The 27247-nt window shown below is 44.2% G+C and overlaps 3 protein-coding genes across 3 annotated transcripts; all 3 read right to left on the minus strand.

The window, feature by feature from the left end:
• Positions 1–4576: 4576 nt before the first annotated feature.
• LOC116898269 (olfactory receptor 6B2-like) lies at positions 4577–5515 on the minus strand. The gene has a single exon (XM_032899621.1). It carries the CDS (start codon positions 5513–5515, stop codon positions 4577–4579), a length of 939 nt encoding a protein of 312 aa, XP_032755512.1.
• A 7196-nt stretch (positions 5516–12711) lies between these two features.
• Positions 12712–13647, minus strand: LOC116898270 (olfactory receptor 6B2-like). Its single transcript, XM_032899622.1, has one exon. It carries the CDS (start codon positions 13645–13647, stop codon positions 12712–12714), a length of 936 nt encoding a protein of 311 aa, XP_032755513.1.
• A 12190-nt stretch (positions 13648–25837) lies between these two features.
• LOC116898271 (olfactory receptor 6B2) lies at positions 25838–26776 on the minus strand. The gene has a single exon (XM_032899623.1). The coding sequence runs from the start codon at positions 26774–26776 to the stop codon at positions 25838–25840; it is 939 nt and encodes a 312-aa protein (XP_032755514.1).
• Positions 26777–27247: the final 471 nt, after the last annotated feature.

Here is a 27247-nt window from a genome sequence, read left to right on the forward strand (position 1 = left end):
TTTTTGAATCATTAAAATGAAAACATCATACCAAGCCTTCGAGTTACATGACAACTTTAGTAGTTGTATGTTGAAGAAATTGGATTTGTAATTCAAAAGTCACTCAACCCGAAAGGAGAAATTTCCTAAGCACATACATTTTACTGATGAATTTTACTTAATACCTACATATATAATACTAAACATGTACAGTCTCCTCCAGAGAGCAGAAGAGATAATGCTTACCAACTCATGTTTATGCTGCCATAACTGTTGAAGACAGTACGACAATTTAAGGCCACCATAGATCAGTATCTCTTAAGAACTTACACAGGAAAAGCCTCGAGAAAACATCAGCAAATTGAATCCAGCAACACATAAGATGAGTGGTACACCACAAGCAAATGGGATATCATCCAAAGAGGAAAAGGTACCTGATGTCTTAAAATCAACTAATATAAAAAAAAAAAAACTAAGCAAAAGAAGTACGAGGAACCAGCTTGCCTGGTTCAGGGAAAGCATTTGACACCACTCAATATTCATTTAAAATAAAAGAACACATCTGCTCCAACAAAGGCTACCGGGTGACTGCTTCCTCGTCCTAAAGCATGCCCACAAAATCCTAAAGCTAACATCATGTGAATAGAGAAAGCATGGGATTTGCCTTTTGAATAGAAAGAAAGGGCTTCTGCTTTCCCCACACTTACTCAACAATAGAACTCCTAACCTACATAAGTGCAAAAGATGTAAATAGAATACAGATAGGAAAGAAAGAGATACAACTATTTGTAGATTGTGTTATTTTTACTCAGAAAACGCATAGGAGTTGACAAAAAAAGCTTCTAGAATAAATATCAAGGTCTGCCAAAACAAACAAAATTAAAAGAGACAAACACACATGCACACACAGAAGAGAATTACACAGTATCCTGTCAAAGCTGAAGAGCAAATGGAATTCAATTTATATTTGGTCTAAGTTAACTTGTAGTACTTGAGTTTAAATATAACATGTCTGTAGGCTGCAATGTTTAAAATGCTGATATAAGAAATCAAAGAAGACTGGAGAAAAGGCATCTATATCTATATCTATATCTATATCTATATCTATATCTATATCTATATATCACAGATTAGAAGAAATAGGCAATGGTCAAGTCTTCTAAGTTTACTGGAGTTCCAAGGAGGAAAACATCCTCCACAAGGATGTTTTACTGGGTAGAGACAAGATTTCCTAAGTCTCAGAAATGCAAAGATGCTAGAATAGCCACCATGAATTTAAAAAGAAGAATAAAGTCAAAGGAATTACTCTTCCATTGATGAGCTTTATTACATGCTGATATAAATCAAGGACATGTAGTGAAGGTTCTGGTATTCACAGAACAAGAACCAGTGAAGAAAAGAGAGCTTCCGCAAATGAACCAGCACAAATATCTCAGCTGTTTCTGCACACAGTTCCATGGCGGGCGGTGTGAGAGTGATGGGTAGCTTTGGGGAAGCAAATGAACCTTCAGTCACCTCACCACAAGACAACAACAACAAAGCCCAAAACAACAACAAAAACAAGCTTGACATCTCAAAATGGATCCTGTATTTGAATACAACATGTAAATCCACAAAGCTTTTAGGTAAAAAATAAAAGAAACATTTTGGGCCTAGGAGTAGGGAGATATTTTTAACTTGATATCAGAAGCATAATTCAAAAGAGGAAACAGGTTAACTAGACATATCAAACCCAGAAATGCCTGCTCTGGGAGAGACATTCTTAGGTTGGGAAGACAAACTACAGGTGGAGAAAGTAATTACAATGCACGTATTTGACAACAGACCGGTGTCTACAATATATAAACAGTTTCACATCTGAAATAATCCAGGGTTGGGCATGGTTTGTACTGTATTATGTGTTGAAATAAAATTACAGGAAGAACAAGTTGGGTGCTTCTAGAGGCTACAGTATGAGGATGCGACTGCAAGCCAGCAACACAGGACATCTTTCGGTGATGGAAATGTTCTAGCCCCTGAGTACACTGTGTCCACAGTCATCAGAAACGTGCACATTCTGCGACACATGAATCTGTGTAACTGATGGAACAAGTGCAGCAGGGTGTCCCAGAGTCAATGCCCTGCCACTGAGCTGTACCTTAGTCATGCAAGATGATAGGCAAGGGACACATGGGACCACTACCTGGCATATTTCTTTGCAACTTTTTGTAAATCTACCATTATCTTTAAAGGAAATCTTGAAACTATATTGTGTGCAGTATAATAAACTAACAGGATTTCAGAATTTAAACTTGAGAAATACTTTTTGTGTTATCATTTTTAGAAATTCAAGCACTGGGAAGAAGGACTGTTAACTGGAGCTACAAGGTAGTTTTAAGAAGCTGAAATGCTACCAGAAGATAGGTGCTCGTTGTTTTCTGATTAAAAATCTCAAAATTGTGAATATAGCATTCGTCTTCAAATCAATCTGTAGATTCAACACAGTCCCACAAATATGGACGCACAAGCTTTTCTCTTCAAATTAATCTGTGGATTCAACACAGCCCCACAAATACGAACCGACAAGCTTTTCTTCGGTTGATGTTGACAAACAGATTCTAAGATGTGTAACTCCTCCTTTCTGGAAGACTTAGGAGTAAAAAAGTGACCTAGACTAGAAGCAGGTGAACGGAGGACATGCTAACTGACCTCGTGGTACATGAAAGGCCACATTCCAGAAAGCCCTGTAGTACTGGTGCAGGAAGAGACAGGCTGGCACGAACCAGGTCTGCCTTCAGTAACAGGGTCTGGAGAGAGAGGTGCCAGGGGGAGGGAAGGAGAGAGAGAGGAAGGGAAGGAGGAAGGGAGGGAAGGAGGGAGGGGGAAGGAAGAAGGGAGGAAGGGAGAAGAAAGAGAAGGAGAGAGCAAGATTAAAAACGATAGAGAAAATGAAAGCTTGGACCAAGAGGTCTTACATAAGCTGATGGCTTATGCCAAGCAAGTTTATTAAGAAGCATAGCATCTTATATATTATTTTCAGGGGGTTTATGACAAAAGTCAACAGAGAGCTAAATCAGACCATGTTGGCAAGAGAACACAGGATCCTCAGACACAGCTACTTTAGGACTGATAACCATAGCCCAAGGAGAAGAGAAACCACTACCTGACTCCTTCAAGGCACTGCCTTGAGTGCTTGCTAAAGAACACTTCTTGCAGACCAGCCTTGCTAAGTCCACTCCTGGACATGGACACAGAACTAATGTTCCATTTGATCTTTCATCAGAGTCTATGATAGAATCTTGGGTCCATCTGGTTTCCAACAAGTAGACACAAAGAGCCAACTGGGTGATGGCTCCAAGCACAAGGATCATGTTTTCAGTGATTTGATGTATGAAAGGGTGACACTTCCTAGAGCAGAGTGTGATCTTCCAAACAATGGGTGAGGGCTAGAACAGTTTCCCATGCAGAGAATGGATTCAATCTCAGATAGATTACAGATTTAAAAGGCAAAGCTTCTAGAATGTCACAGGAGAACATTCCATGAACTTAGCAGAGGCAAATATTTCTTAGGAAAATCTATATAAGGTGAAATGTACACATTAAACATTAAAATAAAGAACTTTTTTTTATTGTAAGGCCCATGAGGACATGGCATACAGCTAACTGGAGGAATTTTGCATCAGAGGGCTCAGATCTGACGGGAGCTCAGAATCAGATGATGTAAGAAGCCTACGCATGATGAGACTCCATATGAACATGGGCAGAAGATGCTCATCAGAGAGTTTATATCCAAATGGACAGGGAGAGACTCCACTGACGACAGCAGAAAACCATTTGCATTTGTAAAATACAGATTGTAGTCAGAGTGAGATATCTTTGGAGTTCAGAAGAGAGGCTGAATTGAAACAAGAACATGGACAACTACGGGTTGCCCAGGATTTGGTACCACTGGGATCCTCCTATACTACCAACAGGAGCTAAACTGGTGCCTGCAGTTTGGAAAACAGCGGTGCAGTTTCTACTAAACCCGGCCATACACACACCTTGTGTTGCAGCAGTTACAGGCACATAAGCCTTACATGTACCTAGGTCCAGCCTAGATAACAGTTCTGTGTAGCTCAACGAACTGCGTAGATATCGGAAAGAAAAAAAAATACTACCTGGATTTCATATAGTAGCATTCCACATCTTAGACAGTATCCATGATACTGTTAGCCAATAGCAAAGCATAAAACTGCATGCTGATATGCATGTGAATATGAGAAATAATGCATGAATTGCTACATGCAGAGACAAGGAGATACCCAGACATGGCGGAGCCAAAGCTTAACATGAAAATGTAAGTGGTTCATGATTACAATAATGAAACTCAAAACACCCAAGTTACTCACTCCCTGGCATTAGAAACCAGCATAGAGTTTCTCTTGAGGCAGAGAGGGTCACTAATGATAGATTTACCTGGGAGTTAGTTCCCCAAGTCCACACTGGGAAAACATATTTGGATGAAGGCTCATGACTGTAGGTAGTTTTACAGGTTTGTTAAATCTCATTAAAATGTTAAAAAGAATTGGGTGGTAAAAGAGGTTTTATTTGAATTACTCTTGAGAATACCTGATATCTACTGAGGAGTATTTCCCAATCCCAAAGTTCTTCTGGCAGCATCCTTAAATTCAGTATTCCTCAGGCAGTAGATCAAAGGATTCATCATGGGCGTGAGGACAGTATACACAGCAGAGATGAGCTTGTTGGAGCTCCGGGTATCGATGGCCTGGGGTCTCACATACATGAAGATCATGGCCATGTAGAAGAAGGTGACCACAGTGAGGTGGGAGGCACAGGTGGAGAAGGCTCTCCACCTGCCTGTGGCTGAAGGGATCCGTAGCACAGCCAGGGTGATGTGGCCATAGGAGAGGATGGTGGCCAGGAGAGGGAACACCAGGATGATGAAGGCCAGGATGAAGTCCACCAGCTCCGCGGTAGAGAAGTCAGTGCAGGCCAACTTGAGGATAGGGGAGATGTCACAGAAGAAGTGGTTCAAGACATTGGAGCCACAGAAGGTGGCGCTGGAGATAAAGTAGACCTTGATCACAGAGATGGTGAAGCCACTAGCAAAAGAGAAGGCCACGAGCTGGACACACAGCCCTGTGGTCATGATGACTTGGTAGCGCAGGGGGTGGCAGATGGCCACATAGCGGTCATAGGCCATGGAAGCCAGGAGTACACACTCTGTACACACCAGGGAGCTGAAGAAGTAGAGCTGAGTCATGCAACCAGCAAAAGAGATGCGTTTCCGCTGCAGGAGGAAGCCGTCCAGCATCTTGGGGATGATGTCTGACACATACCAGATCTCTAAGAAAGACAAGGAGCCCAGGAAGTAGTACATGGGTCTGTGGAGGGAGGCGCTGCTCCAGACAGTGAGGATGATGGCTAGGTTTTCCACCAGCACAAAGAGGTAGGCGAGCAGGAACAGGAGGAAGAGCAGGTACTGCAGCTCAGGAGCGGTGGGGAAACCCAGAAGGATGAACGTGCTGACCTTGGTGATGTTCTCCCCTCTCATCCCTGTGCACCTGCAAAAGACCGAGAGGCCAATAGGAAGAGCCAAGCACCAGCTGATGGGAGAACGGGGAGCCAGCTAGTCATCTCAGCTGACAGACGGACAGCTCTGGTTCCTGTGAGCAACAAGGACAGGAATTTATTCTGCCAGGTCTTGAACTGGGAAGACCTGTGCACTTGTGTTTGGGTGCCTACTGAAGAGGGGACAGACAAAGGAACTGTCTAGGATAGTTATTTAGTTGTAGGAAACCTACACAGTGGCCCATCAGGAAGATAGCTGGGATCTCCAATGGGTCTCTTTGCGTAGTGCTGGGTTTGGCTTTTATATTCTAGGCAGGGTGTGCTTGTTTTTTTACCCAGCCACTATCAGCACCAGCCCCCTGTTCAATCAAGGCAAGCATGATAATGCTTATTTTATATATGTTCCCTGGCATCCAAGGTGCTAAAGTAGTGTTTGCTCTGCTGTGCTTTTGTACACTAAATGGTTAACATTGGGAAAGAAAGCTGGCATAGACAGGGTCGGGTGTGCTGTCCTGTAGAGGTGAATACAGACAGGGCCTCGCTCATTAGTCTGGAAGAAAGAGGATAGAGGGACTGTGATTCTGCCTCTCTGGCGCTGTTGCGGTAACTCAGTGAGTTCTCCAAGGCTCCTTGACTGTGTGACCACCTCCTCCCCAGCCTAACCCAGGAGGAACTCACATCTGCTCACACACTCTGACACATCACAACAATGGTTCTCAACCTGTGGGTTTTGACCCCCACAGGGGGTCGCATATGGGATACCCTGCATATCAGATCCCTACATTACAATTCATAACAGTCGCAAAATTACAGTTACAAAGTAGCAACAAAATTATTTTTTAGGGGGGTCACCGGGACATGAGGAACCATATGAAAGGGTTGCACTGTTAGGAAGGTTGAGAACCACTGCTCCACAGGCTCATAATGGAACCACTGCCTTTCCTGACTACAGACTGGAGCAGCAACTAGGAAGCTGGCTTAATCTGAACATAAGGGGCTGGGTAGCCAACTAAATTTGAACATAGGAAAGCTGAGGCCAAAGGAGGTTCAGGAAAGTTCCTGGAAGCACTTTGGGGGAGCATCAGTCTCTTAGCAGATTAAAACAAACAAACAAACAACAACAAAAACCAATCCTCTCCAAGGCAACAGCTGCAGTTCTGAAGCACACCCATCAGAGAGCTGGAGGGGGAGGGAGGAGGGAGGAGGAGGGAGGGAGGGAGGAGGGGGAGAGAGAGAGAGAGAGAGAGAGAGAGAGAGAGAGAGAGAGAGACTGGGTACAGCACCCTAGAGCAGGGAGGCCTCATGGTGTGACCAGAAACATTAGGTGGAGTAAGAATAGGTCAGGATGGAGCTGTGATCTGAGGTGCAGCTGGGGACTCATGCAGCAAACGCTGGCCCATGGCAGCTCCAATGAAGGGAAACGCAAGAAAGTCAGCCAGGGCTAAGCATTGCCACTTGCAGAAGCTATTCTACTCCCAAGAACAGAGCACAGGCCAGGGTCTCAGAAACACTGAGATTTGGACAAGGGTTCCAGAGCAGACTGAACTCAGGGTGGACAATGAACACCGACAGAGAGATAGCCACGTGAGCACACATGGTGCTGGCCTCCAAGATTCCTATGGCTCAGACAGGAAGCTTTGGTACAAGGTCTAGATACCAGGCAATCAAGCCGATCCAAAACGAAACAGGGAGCAGAAGGAGACTCTAGAGGCTACTCAGGCTCTAGAGAACTGGCAGGTAGGAAGGAAGTCAGGAGCTCTGTCCCCTTCAGCTAAGGATCCTGAGCATGAGGTTATGGAACAACAAATGTCCACCAGCTCACAACAATGGAGGAACCAGTGCCAAGGCCACTGCTCATTCAGGAGGATGGATCTGGTTCCAGATGGGCACCCACAGCCACAGATAGTTCTTGCACCTGCCAGAGTGGCAACGAACATAGGCACAGACCTGTTTCCTACAAGCATCCCAAACACATGCGAGCTCTAGGATAGAAGACTGAGTGTGTCGGCTGGTCATACAGCTACTCTCAAACACCGATGTATTCACATTCCCTAACTACAGGCTGGCAGCTCTTCTATCCTGCTGTGTCTGCTGACTTCTGGCCCAGTGACTGGGTCTGGTCTCCAGCTTTCTCCTCCACCACCCACTGACAGCTATACTTTCTCATTTCAGGCTTCATATCTCTCCTTTGTCTGTGAATGACCCCTGGCACCTCACAGTAAGGCAGACTAGAAGGACAGGCACTTGCTCAGGCTACTGAAGCTGTGCCAGTAATGATGGCCAGCCAGCTGCAGGCTTATAGGCTGTGGGTAAAGTAAGTCTGGAGAAGCAGTTTTTAGGGTGTTCCCTGAAGCACTGGGATTCTAGCCCCAGAAATCTGGTTTGCAAAAGTAGAAGGCATCGTATGAACACTTAGATGTCTAGCCGACATCAGTGGCTCCTTGATTGCTGGGAAGGGATAGTGTCTCCTAGGAAGCTGTGCCATCAGACCCCCAATAAGGGAGTCTTGGGCAGTGAGTATGGAAGGAGTCCTTTCCTTCCCATTGGCTGTCATAGCACACCCATGATGGTCACAAGGCAAAAGGTTTCACAAAGTTTTGACCTCTTGATAATGGATTTCCACTTCAATGACAATGACTTTAGGAAGGACAGCAAAGAACGGACACGTGGGACAGGATGGCCACGTGAAAACTCAGGCACATGTTGAAACCACGCAGCCACAGGCCTGAGGACCCCTGCAGGTCACCAGACGGAAGAAGAGGCAGAGAGCATTCTCCCCAGAAGTCAGGTGGGAGAATGATCCTACCACATTTTGATTTTGAACTTCTGGTCCCCAAAAATGTTCAAAGAACAAATGTCTGCTGTTTTAAGCCACAGGTTCTGGTCCTTAATGGCAATATACTTGGATACTAGCAGCAAAGGGAGAGGAAAAGAAGAGACAGATGAGCCCAGTTACTTAGCCTACCCAGGTCATCGTGGTGATGGAAGTGTAAGAGAGGGTCTGTGGCTTCCCCATATCTAAACTCTGCCTGGGGGAGATTGCTTGTTGAATAGCTTCATGGCTGTCTATAAGGCTGGCTCAGCAAGCTCGGAATTCACAGGAAGGGATGGAAAAGAGACATCTAGAAACGACATGGCACAGGGATAGGGACATGGCAGTTGGCATAGGGATTCTCGCCATCAAGGGTGAGTGTCCTGAAACAACCCAAACTTGTGACAGCTGTGGATTGTCCCATGGTAGCAGTTTCCTACCATAAAACACTAGTTCAAGGCTGAGAATCGACCTCAGCAGCACGTAGAATGACCTCCATGATGTCAACCAGCCCACACCTCTTTAGCTAACTCAGTAATAGCTTTTTCATTGCAACCTCAACATCTGGTCCTGGACACTGTGCACTCAGTACAGTTCTCACAGATCCGTACTCAACAGGACTCCTATCCATGCTTACTCAACACAGGACTCATCAATATACACTTGAAGTCCTGAACATGTACTCATCAGACTAAGCACCCAACCCACCGATACACATTCAGCACGATACTCAGAGATGCATATTCACACAGTGCCCATCAATACTGCAGTACCCACAATATTGCAGTGGTACCCGCAGATGACCACTCTGCATCGCACTTACAGAAGCTGCAAATGCGCCTTTCCTGTAGCACTCTGAGCCATCCATCATGCTGGGTGCTGCAGCTGGGAGGGGCGAATCCTCAGAGTCCAGCCTCAATATGGACATGTATGATGGGACTTCAGACATGCTACATACGTAGCTCTTCTATGATGCATATTATATGCCATACTTTAAAATTACCCTGTGAGTTCATCCTGGCACAAGAAGTACTCATCCTACCTGTGTCTCTGGAAGCCTCACTTGGACAGACTTTGGGAATGAGGAGGGATCTCTTCCTGGCTGGCGACTCTGAGAATGGCCACAGTGACCAGATGAGCCTTAGACGGGCTATCAGGACATGGGCTCCTCAAGTGAGGAAAAGAACAGTTATGGCTTTTTAGCTTGAGCCCAGCGTCTCCAGGGCCCAATTACCCCCTTGCAGCTGATGAAGCTGCCCATACTGGTAATGAGCTGGATCATGGCCTCTGGGGCAGGCTGCCTCTGATGTTGCCCCTGCCCTTTGGCCCTCAAGCCAGAGGAACCCATGGAACCTTTCTTTGTCTCTCCACCCTCCTGGACATCTGGCTGCTGAATTCTACAACTACAGCCAGTGTTTCTCAGTAGCCAGCCCACTATCCTGCAGAATTCTCCCATCCTCTCCTAAGCTCGATCTGAGTAAAACTTCTGCAGCTAAGCACGGGGATCATGAAAGATTTAGCAATGCTAAATGGTTTCCCAACACATTTGACAAAGAGCTAATGAGGGTGACTGACAGCACTTGCCTCTGTTGTGTCATGCAACCCAAACTTGTGACAGCTGTGGATTGTCCCATGGTAGCAGTTTCCTACCATAAAACACTAGTGTTGTTCAAGGCTGAGAATCGACCTCAGCAGCACTTAGAATGACCTCCATGATGTCAACCAGCCTACACCTCTTTAAGCTAGCTCAGCAAGAGCTTTGTCTGTCATACTGCAGTATTCTTTATGAACACAACATGAGTACCACGTACTGTGCATGCCCTGATGCCATACAACACCAAAGTACCCTGTCTGAAACATCCCAACTCAGAGTCCAGACCACCACCCGTCATGAACTGCAGAGTTTGTACTGTAAAAGCACACCTTTCTGCTCGTTTAGAAGTATGATGTTTTAATTATGAAAATCAAAGCTTTTCATGTATTCCTGTTGTTATCCCTCAGCACCTAAGACTCAGATTAGTACATAGAATGTTTGATTTATAAAATTGATGTTTGATTCATTGACTTGAGTGTCATGAAAAAAAGTGTTGAATTGATTTTTGTCTTGAGACCAGGAATCTCCAACAATTTCTGGAAGGGTCCTAAATATACTTCCACCATTGCATTACATATTTATATACAGCTGCATATAAATTATATGACAATTATAAAATCAAGCTATCAGATGAAGAAGTTGAAGATTCTCTATGCCGTTCAGTGTCAAGTATTCAGCTACGATGACATTCCTTGTGTAAAAATAAGCAAGCCTAAGCATGTGGTTAAATATGTAAATCTGCCTTTATCTTTAATAAAATGGCGGGATTCTTCTATACCAAGAGTTGGTTTAAAAACTTTTATGTATGTTTCATATCAATAAATACTTTATTTATATATCTATTGCACGTACTTATGTTTCAAAGGTTGTGCAAAATTTCTCATGCATAAAGAAGCTCACAAATGAAAAGTATCTAAGAAGCCTTCATCTGAGACACAGTTGCCTAGGGGACCCTGCCTCTTACTGCCATCTGATGATGGAGAAGCCATCAGCTCAGCAAGTGTAGGGTCAGAAGAAGTTCATGGTATTCCTTTGTGAGATAGTATATTGGGCAGTCCTCAGCCATTTGTTCCCTAGAACACCCTATGCTAAAGACCCAGAAGGAGGCAATCAGGCAGACTAGATGCTCAAGCCCCAGCAAAAGAAAGTGTTTAAGGATTTGAGCCAGCCCAGCCCTAGATTCCTCATATGGTTTAGGACAAATCAGCCAATGTCCATACACATTCACAGTTGTGGAGTAGACACACTGTGGGCCCATAAGGGAATCAAAGAACTTCTCAGGTACAGTGGGACTGTCATCAAAACAATCCCCAATGGCAAACTCCGTTCCTTTGTCTCTGCATCATGTTACCACTGTTAAGAGGAAGCTCACATGTGTCAGTCAACATCAAAGCAGGGTGTGTGCTGCATCTGTTAGTACTGTCGTTGATAAGAAGTATCCCTGTTGCTTCCCACACTCTGGTCCAAACCTTCTCAGAAAGGACCATCTACTTAGTAAGCAGCATGTGTGCTGCCAATTTGATAAAAACAAAGTTGTCATCTGAAAGGATGTGTAAGAGTGACCTCAGAGAGGGCTCAGTGGCTGGTCACTCCTGAGCTCTTGAAGCTTTCTTGTTAAAGGACCAACTGTGTGAAGCTTGGGGATGGAGAAGTCATCCCAGTTAAAAGACAACTGTGAGGTGACTGCTCCCAGTGTGTTAGCACAGCCCCTAAGCAACGGTAGGTGTGTGAGGCCCTTCCTTCTGGGACGACATCAGGGTTTCAGATGTCTGCCCACTAACAGACGTAAGCTATGACCTGACACCCTTGACGGATGCAGTTCATCAAGTAGTTCAATTGTCAACTTAACACAGTGTTGAATGAGCTTGGAGTTTCAGACAGTGGGTGAGGGCAGTTGCTTCGTGTTGACTTCCCAGCAATGATGGACCGTAACATGGAATTATGAGCCAAATAAATCCCCTTTCCCCTCAAAGTATTTTATCACAGCAACAAGGAAAGAAACGAGAACAGGACTTTTGGAAAACATAGACTTGGAGCCCAGAAGAAGGACTAAACCGAAACACATGAACAACTTTTGGACAGGACACAGAACCATTGACATTCTGTTATACTGCTAATGGGAGGAAAACTAGTATGCACAGTTTGGAAAACAGTTTTGGCTAAACCTGGCCACATACACATCCCTTGTGTTTCATCAGGTTCCTGATTCTAGACCAGATACAGTTCTGTGTAGTTCACCAGCTCCATGGATGTCAGTAAAAAAAAAATACTACCTGGATTGCCTATAGCAGCATTACACACCCCAGACAGTATCCATAACACTGTCAGCCAATGACAAAACACAGAACTGCATGCTGATACATATGTGAATCAGTACATATTGCTACTGAGCAATGACACAGGAATCGTTGCTACATGTGAAGACACGGGAGCCCAATCACGTGACACTGAGCCAAAGCAGAACATGGACGTGTAAGTACTTCATGATCACATTCATAAAGCCTTTAAAACACGCAGGTTACTCGCTCGCACTAGAAACCAACATAGCGGTGCTTGGGAAGCAGAGAATGTGACTAGGATCTGCCCAGGAGCTAGGTCCCTGAGCCTACACATATTTTCAACAAATATGTCAGAAAACATATTTGGAAGGAGACTCATTATGGTAGCTGGCTCTGTAATAGTGCTGGGTTTAAAAAAAAATCTAAAGAACATTAGGTGCTATACAAGAGACTTTTTCCACCACAAATTAGATTCTAGAACATGTAGCATCCTACTATAGACTGTGACCCAATCTCAGGGTCCGTCTCACAGCGTCTTTAAACTCTTTGTTCCTTAGGCAATAAATCAAGGGGTTTAAGATAGGCGTGAGGACAGTGTACACAGCAGAGATGAGCTTGTTGGAGCTGCGGGTATCGATGGCCTGGGGTCGCACATATATAAAAAGCATGGCCACGTAGAAGAAGGTGACTACAGTGAGGTGGGAGGCACAGGTGGAGAAGGCTCTCCACCTGCCTGTGGCTGAAGGGATCCGCAGCACAGCCAGGGTGATGTGGCCATAGGAGAGGATGGTGGCCAGGAGAGGGAACACCAGGATGATGAAGGCCAGGATGAAGTCCACCAGCTCCGCGGTAGAGAAGTCAGTGCAGGCCAACTTGAGGATGGGGGAGATGTCACAGAAGAAGTGGTTCAAGACATTGGAGCCACAGAAGGTGGCGCTGGAGATAAAGTAGACCTTGATCACAGAGACTGTGAAGGCACTAGCAAAAGAGAAGGCCACAAGCTGGACACACAGCCCTGTGGTCATGATGACTTGGTAGCGCAGGGGGTGGCAGATGGCCACATAGCGGTCATAGGCCATGGAAGCCAGGAGTACACACTCTGTACACACCAGGGAGATGAAAAAATAGAGCTGAGTCATGCAACCAGCAAAAGAGATGCGTTTCCGCTGCAGGAGGAAGCTGTCCAGCATCTTGGGGATGATGTCTGACACATACCAGATCTCTAAGAAAGACAAGGAGCCCAGGAAGTAGTACATGGGTCTGTGGAGGGAGGCGCTGCTCCAGACAGTGAGGATGATGGCTAGGTTCTCCACCAGCACAAAGAGGTAGATGAGCAGGAAGAGGAGGAAGAGCAGGTACTGCAGCCTGGGGGTGGTGGGGAAGCCCAGCAGGATGAACGTGCTGACCTTGGTGATGTTCTCCCCTCTCATCCCTGTGCACCTGCAAAAGACCGAGAGGCCAACAGGAAGAGCCAAGCACCAGCTGATGGGAGAACAGGGAGCCAGCTAGTCATCTCAGCTGACAGACAGACAGCACTCCAGGTTCCCATAAGTAGTGGGGAAAGGAACTTAATCTTTTGTCAGGTCTTAACCCAGAAAGACGTGTGCTCTTGTGTTTAGGTACCCACTGAAGAGAGGAAATAGAGGAGAAGAAGTGCTGAGTATAGTGTTCAGGATGTAAAGTGTCTATACTGCCTATGTGGTCCCATCCTGGGATCCTAGGTATAGAGAGTTCCTTGCCTCCTACCTTACACTACTGATGGCCCCATACCCCCTACCCTGGATCCAGAAAGGAGTATAGAAGGAGTTTTACCTCAGTCCTAAGAGGTTGAAAAATAGTAGTCTATGACCCCACTCTGGAAGTGCGCGTGAGTGTTGCTGAGTCCATGCCTTCTGCCTTTAAGGGTGAGTATAGCAAGCATCATGCTCTACCTCCCAGAATGCATATGTGTAAATCTAGGGTAGGTTGGGATTGAGTGAGATCTCCCAAGTTGCCTCACTCGCGTCATTTGCTTCCCCATTCAACACCCACATTAGCATGAACACACACACACACACACACACACACATACAAGCATGCATACATACACACACACATACACCAGAAGAAACCCACACATCCCACATGTTGATGATTACATCATGCCTTCCTTAGCCTCAGGCTAAAGTGGTAGCTGGAAAGCCAGCTGACTTTGAACAGGTAGAAACGGAGGCCAGAGGAGGTCCAGGGCAAGGCCTGAAGTCACGGTGGGAAGGTTGGCCTCATAGTAGATGAATGAGCCATTCCAGGACCTTCTCTAAGTCAGTTCAGTAATGGCCACTGCCAACGTCTGAACCTGGACACAGTCTAAAGTGTGTTTCTTCTCAGCTAAGTGGCCACAGAGGGCTTTGAAACACACATAAGATACTCAGAGGAGGGTCATCATGACTCTCCTATAGACTGGGATTGCCTAAGGGTGCTGTGTCCGGTGTCCCATTCAGGACTGCACATACCCACAAACTGCTTGCTGTTAGGATGTGGCTGCCCATCACTGTGGATGTGATAATTAAGAATGGATTGATGACATGGATAAAATCCTGATCTGCAAGTTGAGCCCCTTCAGAGCTGAATTCTCACTTCAGTAGGACTTTGGTCATGGTTGTGTGCACTTTCAAACAAACTTTCTCTTTTAGAATCATTACAGACTTCCAGAAGTCTGTGGGTCTTTAGTTCATCTTCCTCAAGGCTAATGGCAGTCAGAGTGAGGGCTGGGCCCAGGCACTCTGCTCACAGCTGCACCCACTTTGTGTAGTTCTCTCCTCTTGATTTCCATATCCTTTCCTGTCTCCCCTGGATTTTGAACTTCTAGTCCCCTAATTGTGAGGGAGTAACTGACCATGTGTGAAGACCCAGGCTATGGTCCTCAGTGATCTTGAGGAGAAAGAGACAGGTCAGGACACAGGTGATTGCATTTTCAGGCTGGATATCATGGTTTTTGTGAAGACTGAGAGGCCACACGAGTTTTGATGAGGAGCCAGGAATTCTCTCATCACAAGCCAGGTCAGCCGTATACCTCAGTCAGAATGCCCTGGCCTATCCAGAGTTTAAGCCCAGGTCAATGAAGAAACAAAGAGAGGAAAGGAAATGTCTGCAGAATAGGGGTTTGCTGCGAGTCTCCGAGAGGGTCCTGATCACTGGCGGACTGTAGTCACGTGCTGAGAGGCTACTCTCATTTCTGGTAGAACCAGATGGACAAGGATCCAGCCACGGTGGGGAGCCAATGTATTCTGGTCTGCTCAGTGCAGTAAGGATGGCTATTAAGCTGTGTGCTTCTAGATGGTAGGACATAGCAAGGAACCCCAAAATATGCATTCATCATGGATCTCCAAATACACACTCAGAATCATTCTCAACACAGCAACCATCGATGCTAACACCACACAGGACTCATCAATATACACTCATTGCAGTACTTGTAGATGGCCACTCTGCATAGCACTTACAGATGCAAGACCCTTTGCTGGAGCACTGTGAGCTTTAATGCTGGGTGCCACAGCTCTGGAGGTGATCCTGCCCCAACTTCAATGTGATGAATGGGGTTTCAGCCACACTGGACACATAGATCTTCTATGATGCATTTTATACAGCATACTCTAAAATCATAGTTGTGAGTCCGATGTGAGAAGCAGACACTTGTCCTACCTGGGTCTCTGGCAGTCACACTTCTCACTTTGGGAACAAGGAGGGGTCTCTTCCTGGCTGGTGACTCCTAGGCTGGCCACAGTGAACAGATGAGCCTCAGACAGATTCTTGGGACCTGGGCTCCTCAAATGTAGGAAGGAACAGCTATGGCTTTTTTTTAGCCAGAGTCCTGTGTCTCTAGGGACCAATTACACCCTTGTAGCTGAGGAAGCTGCCCATACCGATAATGAGCTGGATCAGGTCCTCTGAGGCAGGCTGCCCCTGCTACTGCCAATGTCTGTCAACTTGTGGAGTGCCTTGGCTTCCACTCCACATGCCTGGTTAGCAGGCAGCTGCACCTCTCACTGAGGGAACCCTGGAGGGAGGATCCCTGGGCTCAACAGTTATCCAAGTGCTTGTGCTGAAAGTTAGGCTGGTCCGAAGCAAGAACCCAGGTCTGTGTGCAGAAGGAAGGTGGGAGAAGAAGGGTGTGTGTGTAAATACAGAGGTGACTCTCCTGATCCCTCAGAAACTATAAAGCATTGAGATACTGGATAATCCAGCAGATCTTGACTCACGTCCAGGCTCCTAAGAGTTCACTTGTAGGGGGTGTCTGGTGGACCCACAAGGCCTTCCACTCTCAGGCTTCATTGCCCATACCTCAGCTTTCTTGATCTCTCACATCTCTACTCTTTCTCTCAGCTCATGTGTCTTGAGGCCTCTATGGAGGGTTTTGGTCAAGCTATTTCCTGTGGATTGTTCTTTCTATATTCCCCCTCACTTCCTTCAGTCTCTACATACTTCTGGATTATTATTAATCTCTCTTCCTCTCCAAGCTTTGGTGGATCCTGGCCCCTGGGCCTGTGGTAACCTTGTCATCTCTTCCTCTTTGGGCGTCAAAACTACTCATATCTGTCTTGCAAGGACCCATATCATTGCATTGGAAGCTTCCCTGATAATCCACAATGAATTTGTGATATGAGTTCTCTAACTAATTACAAATGAAACAGACTTTTTTCCAAATGAGTTGCCATTCATAGATTTTAGAGATATGACAAGGATGTATGTTGGGTGATTTCCAACTAATTGCAGTGATGGTGTACTGTTTATATTGCACATTCCCCAAATCCCATTCTTACAGTAAACCATGATTGTGAACCTGGTGGGATCTGTATTTAACCAAGAGACACATCTCTGGGCTGCTTTCTGAAGGCACCAGGAGGTGAGATTGCCTTAGAGTGGGGACAATTTCCAAAAAGATTCCTAGATATAATTCTTGATAATTGGTGACATTGAACAATTTTCATATGCTTATTGCCATGTGTAATTTTTTGAGAACTATCTGTTTATGTCATTAGCTCATTTATTGATTGAGTAGTTTGATTTCTTGTTTAGGTTTTTTTATTTTTAGTTCTTTGTATACAGAGACATCAATTCTCTGTGAGATGTGTAGCTGGCAGATTCCCTTGTGTCCCGCAGGCTGTCAGTTGTCTCAGTTGTTTCCTTTGCTCTGATGGAAACTTTGATTTCACAAGGCCCTATTGGTCAGTTTTCTTTAATCCTTGATAAAATGGAGTCCTTTTGAGAAATCCTGACCTATATTTATATCTTAGGGGTTTTCCCCATTGCTTCCTCTAACAGTTTCTGAGTTGGGGTCTTAGGTTAAGGTCGTTCATTTGTTTGGAGTTAATTCTTGAGAAGGGTGAGATACAGAGATTGAACCTTATTCTACTACATGTAAATATCCAGTTTCTCCAGTACCATTTGTTGAAGATATCTTTTTTCCAGTGTGTGTTTTGGCATCTCTGTAAAAAAAATCATGTGTCTGTGACCGTGCATGATCATGTCTGGGCCCTCTGTTCTGCTCTGTGGCTTTATGTGTCGTGGCAGTGTCATGCTGCTTTTGATACTAAGGCTTTGTTGTATAATTTGAAGCTGGTGGTGCCAACCATCCAGCATTATTCTTTTTGCTCAGAATTGCTTTGGCCATCCAAAGCATTTTGTTTTTCCATATAAATTTTAAGATTTCTATCTATCTCTGTGGAGAATAGTATTGGAATTTTAATTGGGATTTGTATTGAATCTGTAGATCGACTTTGATAATATGATGTTTACTGTTGATCATCAACTTGACAGGACCTGGGATACCTGGGGACAGACCTCCAGGCACACCTGTGAGGGAATATTTAACCTCTGTACATGCGTGCAAGGGACTATGTTGATTATTCATTGTTCATTGTTCATTGAGGTGAGCCACACTAAAATGGGCAAATCCATTCCCTAGGCCTTGGTCCTGGACTGTGTGAAGAGGAAAGAGCTATCTGAGCATAGGTGTTTGTTGTTTTATAAATTTTGAGTGGTAGTGCAATGACCAGCTGCCTCAAGCTCCTGCCACTGTGTCTCCTCTACCAAGATGGAGCCAAATAAACCCTTCCTGATAAGTTGCTTTTGTCAGCAACTTATTGATAAGTTGCTTTTGATGCCTCAAGGATCATATCTTACTCTGAAAGACAAACATTACCTTAATGTGAAAGGATGGACAGACATATTCCAAGTAAAAAGAACTAAGAAACAAGCAGGCATTACTGTTTTAATATCTGACAAAATAGACTTCAAGCCCAAACTTATCAAAACATCAAAAATAGAAAAAGCAATTAAGACAGGTAGGAGTGATATTCTCATTCAATATATTTTGTGAAAAGTATATACGATGGACAAAATCTTGGTGAAAGTAATCAAAACAGAGAGAAGACATAACCAGAAAATTAGAGATGAAAAGTGGGAAGTAAAACCACCCACTATTATTGTGTTGAGATTAATATGTGACTTTATATCCAATACTATTCTTTTATGAAATTAGGTGTACCAATTTTGGGTGTATATATTTATAATTGTAATGTACTCAGGATGAATTGTGCTCTTAGTCAGTATAAAGTGACCTTCTTTACCATGTTTGATAAGTTTTGGCTTGAAGTCTATTTTCTCAGATATTAAAACAGTAATGCCTGCTTGTTTTTTAGTCCTTTTTACTTAGAATATGTTTGTCCATCTTTTCACATTCAGGTAATGTTTGTCTTTGATAGTGAGATGTGATCCTTGAGGCATTAGATGGAATGTGTGTGTGTGTGTGTGTGTGTGTGTGTGTGTGTGTGTGTGTGTGTGTAGAGCCATTTCTCTATCCCTGTATCCTTATTTTTTAATCTAGTCTCACAGATTGGAGAATGAGACCATTAATACATTTATTACTGATGTGTGTTAATTTTAGGTGCAGTGTTTGGTGCTTTCTAAATCACTATTTTCTTAATTACTGTTCATGTTTGCTATATTCTTTACCCTTAGCTTCTTGAATGTTTTTCATTCTCTTTGGACTCCCAGATTCCTCTGTATATCTGGCCTAGTGATTATGGATAGATTTTCTTTAGCTTTCGTCTATGACAGATAGTTTTGCTGGGTATAATAGCTTGTGTTAAAAGCTATGACCACTGAGAATATAAAATATATCCTTCCAACCCTTTTGGCTTTTAAAGTTACTGTTGGTAGAACATCTGTTATTTTGATGGGTCTACTCTTAAATATGACATGATGGTTCTTTTGCAGCTTTCTTAGTTTTATATATTTAGTGTTTTAACTATAATATGGCACACTCTTTCTTTTGGTCCTTTCCTTTATGTATATGACTACACTGTAGCTGCCTTCAGACACACCAGAAAATGGCATCAAAACCCAGTGCAAATATTTGTGAGCTACCATGTGGTTGCTGGGAATTGAACTCAGGACCTCTGGAAGAGAAGTCGGTACTCTTAACCACTGTGCCATCTCTCCAGCCCTCTTTTGGTACTTTCCATTTGGTGTACAGAATGCTTCTTGTGTCTGGTTTAGCATCCCTTTGCCTATATTGAGGAAATTATTTCATATGATTTTTGAAAGTGTTTTCTATGCCTTCAGTATAAAATTCTCCCTTTTCTGTGGTTAGAATCCAAAGACCTGATATTTTTATAGAATCCATTCTGTCATTTTTCACTTATGCATTTTTATGATTTGCCTTTGTACTTGTCTGAACGTTCTGATTTCTCTACTGTGTCTTTAAGTCCTCATAGTCTGTCTTCCCTGAAATCTATTCCATTTGTGAGGCTTTCCATTTAGTTTTTTTATTAGATTTATTGAATTTTAATTTCAGTTTTATTTTTCAAATCAAAAGTAGATAAGTAGTAGTTGAAAGGGAGCTGTAGGAACAAAGGGGAAGGGTTGAAGAGGAAAATATTTTGACTAATGGTAGCTGTAATGAGAATTATATATTTTTATTTCTTTAAAAAACATAGAAATATTATAAGAATATGTGTTTGTTTTAATCCTGAATGTGTGATTGTCCACAGCAGCTAACTTTGATTTGCCTCGTGCTCTAGCAGTGTCAATATTTTGCCAGCTGCAGATTGCTGTTGATTACTGATAAGTAATCATGAACAAAGAAGAAATAAGAACAAAAAGAGTTATATATTGTGGTGGTGAGGAAAGATCAAACTTGCTTTAAGGAACCAGACATCCCTAATTAGCAGGAAGTAGTTGAAACATAACATTACCCTGTCTCCAACCTCTGATTTTATTCTCTCTCTCTCTCTCTCTCTCACACACACACACACACACACACACACACACACACACACACACACACACACACCTAGTGTTAAGGGGTTAAAAGGATGGAAGAAAGGGGTGGAGAACTGTGGGAAAAAGAATAATCTACAAAATAGCTAATGACCAGTTATAAGTGGTGCCCAGACACAGAGCTAGACAGAATTGGAAATTTGATTTCCAGTGCCATACAGGAAATGACAGGGGATGATTTTTAAGAGGTCAGCAAAATTTTATTGTGGTTGCTACCACTAGGACATGTCCTGGTTGCTCCCAGAGGTGATTTTATGTTTTTCCTTTTAATTTGTTGTATATTCTATTTCAAAGGAAGTTAGAAGGATGCTGAGCAGTAGGGAAAAACTGCCTGCAAGATTGGAGGGACCTTAGAAACAAAAAATGGCTGAAATGGGAAAACAAAAGGGTTCACTCTGCCCTCTTTTCTGAAAGGGTTGCAGAGTTGGTTGTGCCATTGGAAAAACTGTGGGAGGAAGTGGAAGTACTTGGAGGTGAGGAGCACTGGAAAAGGGAGAACAAAGACTCAGTCCTGGTGACTGAGTAAGATAGCAGGGCTGGAGAGATGGCTCAGCTGTTAAAGCTAGGCTCACAACCAAAAATATAAGAGAGCAGGAGTTTTCCACAGGAAGAAAGATGGAAACAAATTATGCTGGAGGATGGTTAGGTCAGAGAAAAGCTGAAAGAGTGGGAGGAAAATCTGATGAAAGAGCGGGAGGACAATCTGATCAAACAGCCCATTTTAAGAGAAAAGATAAATCTTGAATCAACCAAGCTACCAGAGTGGGAGGAGAGGTGGCCCAAGGTTACAAAATCACTACCATCAGTTTTCCCAGTAGTCACACAGAATATACTTGCTAACAGGTGGAACAAGGTTGTGATGAGATAGGATGGCATGCTATAGAAATAATAGATCTAAAGCATTTAAAAGAGGTCATGATTTCATATGGGATGCACTCACCTTATGTGAAACAAATTCTGAATAACTGGGCTAGTTGAAATAGAATTATTCTCCAAGACAGGAAAGGATTGGTAACAGCTGTACTAGAGGCTGCTCTGCAGTTTCAATGGTTAACACAGTGGAGGAAAGAAGCCTTGGATATTGAACAGCATAATAGATGAAGGGGAATGAATATAGTTAAAGATCAGTTGCTGATATACAAGAACAGATTCAATTTGGTGACACTACCATAGAACAATGTCCCTTTAGTGGCTTTAAGAGCTTAGGACAAATTTGAGGAGCACGAGGAAATGAATCCACCTCATTTACAAAGGTTATACAAGGCTCTAGAGAACTCTTCACTGATTTTTTTTTAATAAAGATTAGTCTCAGCTGTGACCTAAGCTGTATCAGACCCTGAGACAAGGCAGGTGTTGATAGAGACCTTGGCTCTTGAAAATATAAATATTGAATGTAAAAAATGTTATAGGACCATTCAACGTGTGAGCAGTGCCTGTGGATAAGGATTTTGACTGATATTGGTTCTAACATGTACCATGTTAATATCATAGGTCACGCTATAGCTAGAGGTCTCAGATCTCAAAATGACCTGTCCTATAATTAGAATTGAGCAGGAGAGATCTGAACATCTTACCTACCAATCTGAAAAGTGCTTGTTTTATTGAAAATGTTTCTGTTTTATAATTTTCTGACAAACACAGCACAATAAATGGCTTAGAACAGAAGGGGAAAATATAGTGAGAATTTGGGGTTCTGGAACTTTGGGTTATTTAAAAAGCACATAAATTTTTATAAGAATATATTTTTGTTTTAATCGCAGGTATGGGGATATGGGACTGCTTCAGATTATCCACAGCAGCCAACTATGATTTACCTCATGCTCTATCTGGCAGGGCCATAATTTTGGCAGCTGCAGATAGTTTCTGCAATTGTGTGACATTTGGCATTGTGGGGACTTTTTAAAGGGCAAATAAATGCTAAGGCCCAGAGAGGCAGGATGGGTGTGGGTTGTTGGTTGGTTACTGTAGGTCATGGTTTGTAAGTAGTCGTGCACAAACAAGAAACAACAAGAAGAAAAAAATTAGATATCCTGAAAGCAAAGATAAAATTTGCTTCAAGGAACTCAATGCCTGTAATCATCAGGAAGCAGTCTAAAGATAATGTCCCCATATCTTACCCCTGACCTTATTCAGGGAGCTCTTTCCTTTGTCTTTCTATCAATTTTCTCTCTTATTTAGTGTTCGGTGTTTAGAAGGGTGAAAGAAAGAAGATTCTACAGAGTAGCCAAAGACCAGGTAGACTGAAAAAAAGAATAGTAATACGATGCTGCCAGATAACACACAACAGCATCATCTCTCAGGAGGCTGAGCCACAAAGACCCTCAAACTGGTCCAGTCTATGGTTTTATTTGGGGGAGGAGAAGATGAGAAAAAGGGAAAGAGTAAGGATAAAACAAGAAGAACATATTGTATAGGACTGGACCAGAGCGTCACTGAGCAGGCATTCTAGATTTATTTATTTTATTTATATATGTACATTGTTGCTGTCTTCAGATGGGCATTGAATCCGATTACAGATGGTTGTGAGACACCATGTGGTTGCTGGGAATTGAACTCAGGACCTCTGGAAGAGCAGTCAATGCTCTTCACCACTGAGCCATCTTTCCAGTCCATGTGAAGGCATTTTAAATCGACAAGATAAAGGAATAGATGGAGAAGGAGGAGATTGCTGGGTGAGAAATACAGATTATGACAACAACTTGTTCATTCCTCAGCTACTGGAAGCCTGTCTCTCTGCTGTGAGTGATCCTGTTCTCTCTCTCTCTCTCTCTCTCTCTCTCTCTCTCTCTCTCTGTCTGTCTGTCTGTCTCTGTCTCTGTCTTCCTTTACAATTGAATTACAAGTTCCTGAGAGTTTCTCTGTGATGGGAAGTTCCATTTGCTCTCCCTACAGATGCTATTCTTTGTGTAAAAATAAAACAAATACATTTATCTTTTTAGTTGGTAAACCTGCTTCCATCTTTAATAATGACAAGATTTTATACATACAAAAGAATTGCTCTAAAAATCATTTTCTTTATGCTGAATATCAACAAATGGTTGGTTTGTGTACCTGTGTGTTCAGCTTCCTGTAAACATTTCCCAGGTAGAAAGAGTTTTAAACAGAAAGAGATTAAGAAGCCTTGGTTCAAGATGACATCTTACACGACCCCAACTCTTACTGCTACCTGCTGATGGAGAAGCCATCAGTTCAGCAGGTATAGGGTCAGAAGTAGAGGTTCACGGTGTTCCTTTGTGGACAGCCCTCAGCCATTTATTCCCTAGTGCATCCTACTCAAAAGACTCAGAAGGAGGCAATCAGGCAGAATAGATGCTCAAGCCCCAGCAAAAGAAAGTGTTTCAGGATTTGAGCCAGCCCAGCCCTGGAGTTTCCTGAACTACATTCCTCATATGGTTTAGGACAAATCAGTCAATGTCCATTCACATTCACAATTGTGGAGTAGACACACTGTGGGCCCACAAGGGAATCGAAGAACTTCTCAGGTGGTGGTGCACGCAAAATCCCAGCACTTGAAATGTAGAGGCAGGAGGTCGTTCTTGGTGGCATATCAAGTTTGAGATGAACCTGGGCTATAAGCAGACAGCAGACGACAGACAGACAGACAGAAAGAAAGACAGACAGACAAAAACCAACCAACCAAACAAACAAAAAATGTGACTGCTGTCATTGCTTCTGTAGACACTAACACCAAATACAGTAAGTAAGTCTCTCACGAGAAGGTAACATGGAGTGCTTACAGAGCAACTAATGGTTGGTTTGCGGCCATCCTAGGTTATGGGATCCCCAGTGTTCTTTCACCTTTGTGTTTTTTTCTAATGAATCTCCAGGTTAGCATGACTTTTGTTACCAAGATAACACTAAAACTGGACAAATATTTAACAAATACCATGTTAACAGAAACATAGCCCAGCTTCAGCCAATCGTAGGCAGTCAATTGTTCAAACATCACTTCCTTTTTCTGTCCACAGATATTGCTGGGTCCACTACTCTTCTCTTTCCTGAGACAAAAGCAACGTAAGGAAATTGGGCTTTTGTCTCGCAGTTAGAGGGTGAGGTCCCTCATGGTGGAGAAGGTGTGTTGACAGTGGCTCTAGCTATGGCAGTGGGAGCAGGAGAGAGCCGGCCTCATTTTACCCACAGTCAGGAGGGAGGGAGAGAGGGGGCCATATTAACTTGGTCTCCTCCTTTTTATTCAGTCCAGGGCACCAATATGCTTTCTCCACCCTAACCCCAAATCCTCACTTGAACCCTAGCCACCCCATCCCATTGCTACTCATCCCTTCTAGAAAAGCCCAACAACCCCTGCACAGTCTCTCCTCCTCCCAGAGGGCCTCTGTTCATCTCTTAGACAGCTGCAAGTAGGCCTAGGCAGGCCTTTTAAGCTTTAGTGGCCAGACTTGTGCATGCTGGGGACTCTGCCCCCAGCATCTCCCTCCTTTGCAGACACCAAGCCCTAAACCGTATCAGCAACTCTGTGATCGGCACCATTTCAGCTGCTTCCTGCCTCTGAGCTTTGCTGCTACTTCCTTTCCTCTTCTCCACCTTGCAACACAAATCACTCATGTTCTAAAGTTGTAGGAGCCACACCACCCAGGTTCTCCTCACCTGCCCCCTGTGGGTTTTCTATCTTCTTGTCCCAGGAACCTCCTGCACATGCTTCTGCTTCGTATGCCCCAAGCCATCGCTCCCAGCCTGCCTCCTGGTTTGTAAGGGACACCTGGCACTATGGTGAATTTTAAGGAAGCAACAGTCCCAATAGTGCCCCCTTGACTGTCAACTGAGATCAACTCAAGCAGTGGTAGGACTTTATATGCTGAGCAACAGAAGGGCTATGGGGAGGGAGATCTCAAGAGAAAAGGCTAAAACTGTTCTCCTGAATTGTTACCGACCATGCCCTACAAGGTAAAACAAGTCTATGAACTCTCACAGTCCCCGGATACACTGATTTGGGGACTCTGAGAGCTTGTCTTGCCATGTTTCACTATTTCCACACTTCCACATACTGAGACCAACTCATACTGTCGACCTGAGCTGCCTGGCCCAGCAGAGCCATGACATGTGTATGGTAAATTGTAGAGGGGTAGAAAGTGCATTCAATGTTACCAAGTCCAACTCAGCTCGAATATACAAAGGGCTCAAATGGCATTGGTACATAAACAGTACCCATCGCTCCCACTCCACACAAGAAAAGGAGATGCTCTAAATACCTTTAGCACTACAGCAACGGCAAGGGTTCCCATTAGCATCGGCACCAAAGAGGCCCAGGAAGTGCTCTGGAAGCAGAAGGTGCCCCCCTTCCTACAGTGGAGTTTGACTCAAGCCCAAGGCCTTTCTTAAGGCATCTTTAAATTCTTTGTTCCTCAGGCAGTAGATCAAGGGATTCAAGATGGGTGTGAGAACTGTATACAGAACAGAGATGAGTTTGTTCGAGCTCCGTGTATCAATGGCCTGGGGCCTAACATACATGAAAAGCAAGGCTGTATAGAAGATGGTGACCACAGTGAGGTGGGAGGCACAGGTGGAGAAGGCTCTCCACCTGCCTGTGGCTGAAGGGATCCGCAGCACAGCCAGGGTGATGTGGCCATAGGAGAGGATGGTGGCCAGGAGAGGGAACACCAGGATGATGAAGGCCAGGATGAAGTCCACCAGCTCCGCGGTAGAGAAGTCAGTGCAGGCCAACTTGAGGATAGGGGAGATGTCACAGAAGAAGTGGTTCAAGACATTGGAGCCACAGAAGGTGGCGCTGGAGATAAAGTAGACCTTGATCACAGAGATGGTGAAGCCACTAGCAAAAGAGAAGGCCACAAGCTGGACACACAGCCCTGTGGTCATGATGACTTGGTAGCGCAGGGGGTGGCAGATGGCCACATAGCGGTCATAGGCCATGGAAGCCAGGAGTACACACTCTGTACACACCAGGGAGCTGAAGAAGTAGAGCTGAGTCATGCATCCAATGAAAGAGATGCGTTTCCTCTGCAGGAGGAAGCCGTCCAGCATCTTAGGGATGATGTCACAAACATACCAGATCTCCAAGGTGGACATGATGCCCAAGAAGTAGTACATGGGTCTGTGGAGGGAGGCGCTGCTCCAGACAGTGAGGATGATGGCTAGGTTCTCCACCAGCACAAAGAGGTAGATGAGCAGGAAGAGGAGGAAGAGCAGGTACTGCAGCCTGGGGGCGGTGGGGAAGCCCAGCAGGATGAACGTGCTGACCTTGGTGATGTTCTCCCCCTTCATCCTTCTGCATCTGAAAGAATCAACAAGGCATTGTGCCAGGAGAAGGGTAGCTGGCAGGAAGAACAGGCAGCGAAACCTGCAGAAATGGAAACCTGCCAGGAAAGGAAAAAGAACTATAAGTGTAGTCAGTACTTGGTACCAGATGTTGTGGCGCTGATGCTGGGCTTGGAAATGGGCTGTCCATATCCCTCTCTATCCACAGCGACGGTGAGACTGTGATTCACACCCTGGAACCCTCCAGCAAATCTGTGAACATGAGAGAGTGGCGGATTCTGTGTGCCTGCTCTCTAGGCAAGTGACTCACAGTTATTAGGGTCACATGGGGTTATTGTTTTGAGTTTAACCATTCCTCCCACATTAGCAGAGGTTAGACCTTTGTTTGATTTCAGAGGAAAAAAAATTTAAATAGACATGACATAATCAGGGCTTCTGGGGTGGTCGGTTCAGGTTATGGAGACCCTATAATCAGGC

The sequence above is a fragment of the Rattus rattus genome, chromosome 4 (assembly GCF_011064425.1).
Source record: "Rattus rattus isolate New Zealand chromosome 4, Rrattus_CSIRO_v1, whole genome shotgun sequence".
Lineage (NCBI taxonomy): Eukaryota > Metazoa > Chordata > Mammalia > Rodentia > Muridae > Rattus > Rattus rattus.

Coding starts and splice junctions, on each gene's coding strand:
- LOC116898269 (XM_032899621.1), bottom strand. CDS start 5,515: ATGAGAGGGGAGAACATCACCAAGGTCAGCACGTTCATCCTTCTGGGT.
- LOC116898270 (XM_032899622.1), bottom strand. CDS start 13,647: ATGAGAGGGGAGAACATCACCAAGGTCAGCACGTTCATCCTGCTGGGC.
- LOC116898271 (XM_032899623.1), bottom strand. CDS start 26,776: ATGAAGGGGGAGAACATCACCAAGGTCAGCACGTTCATCCTGCTGGGC.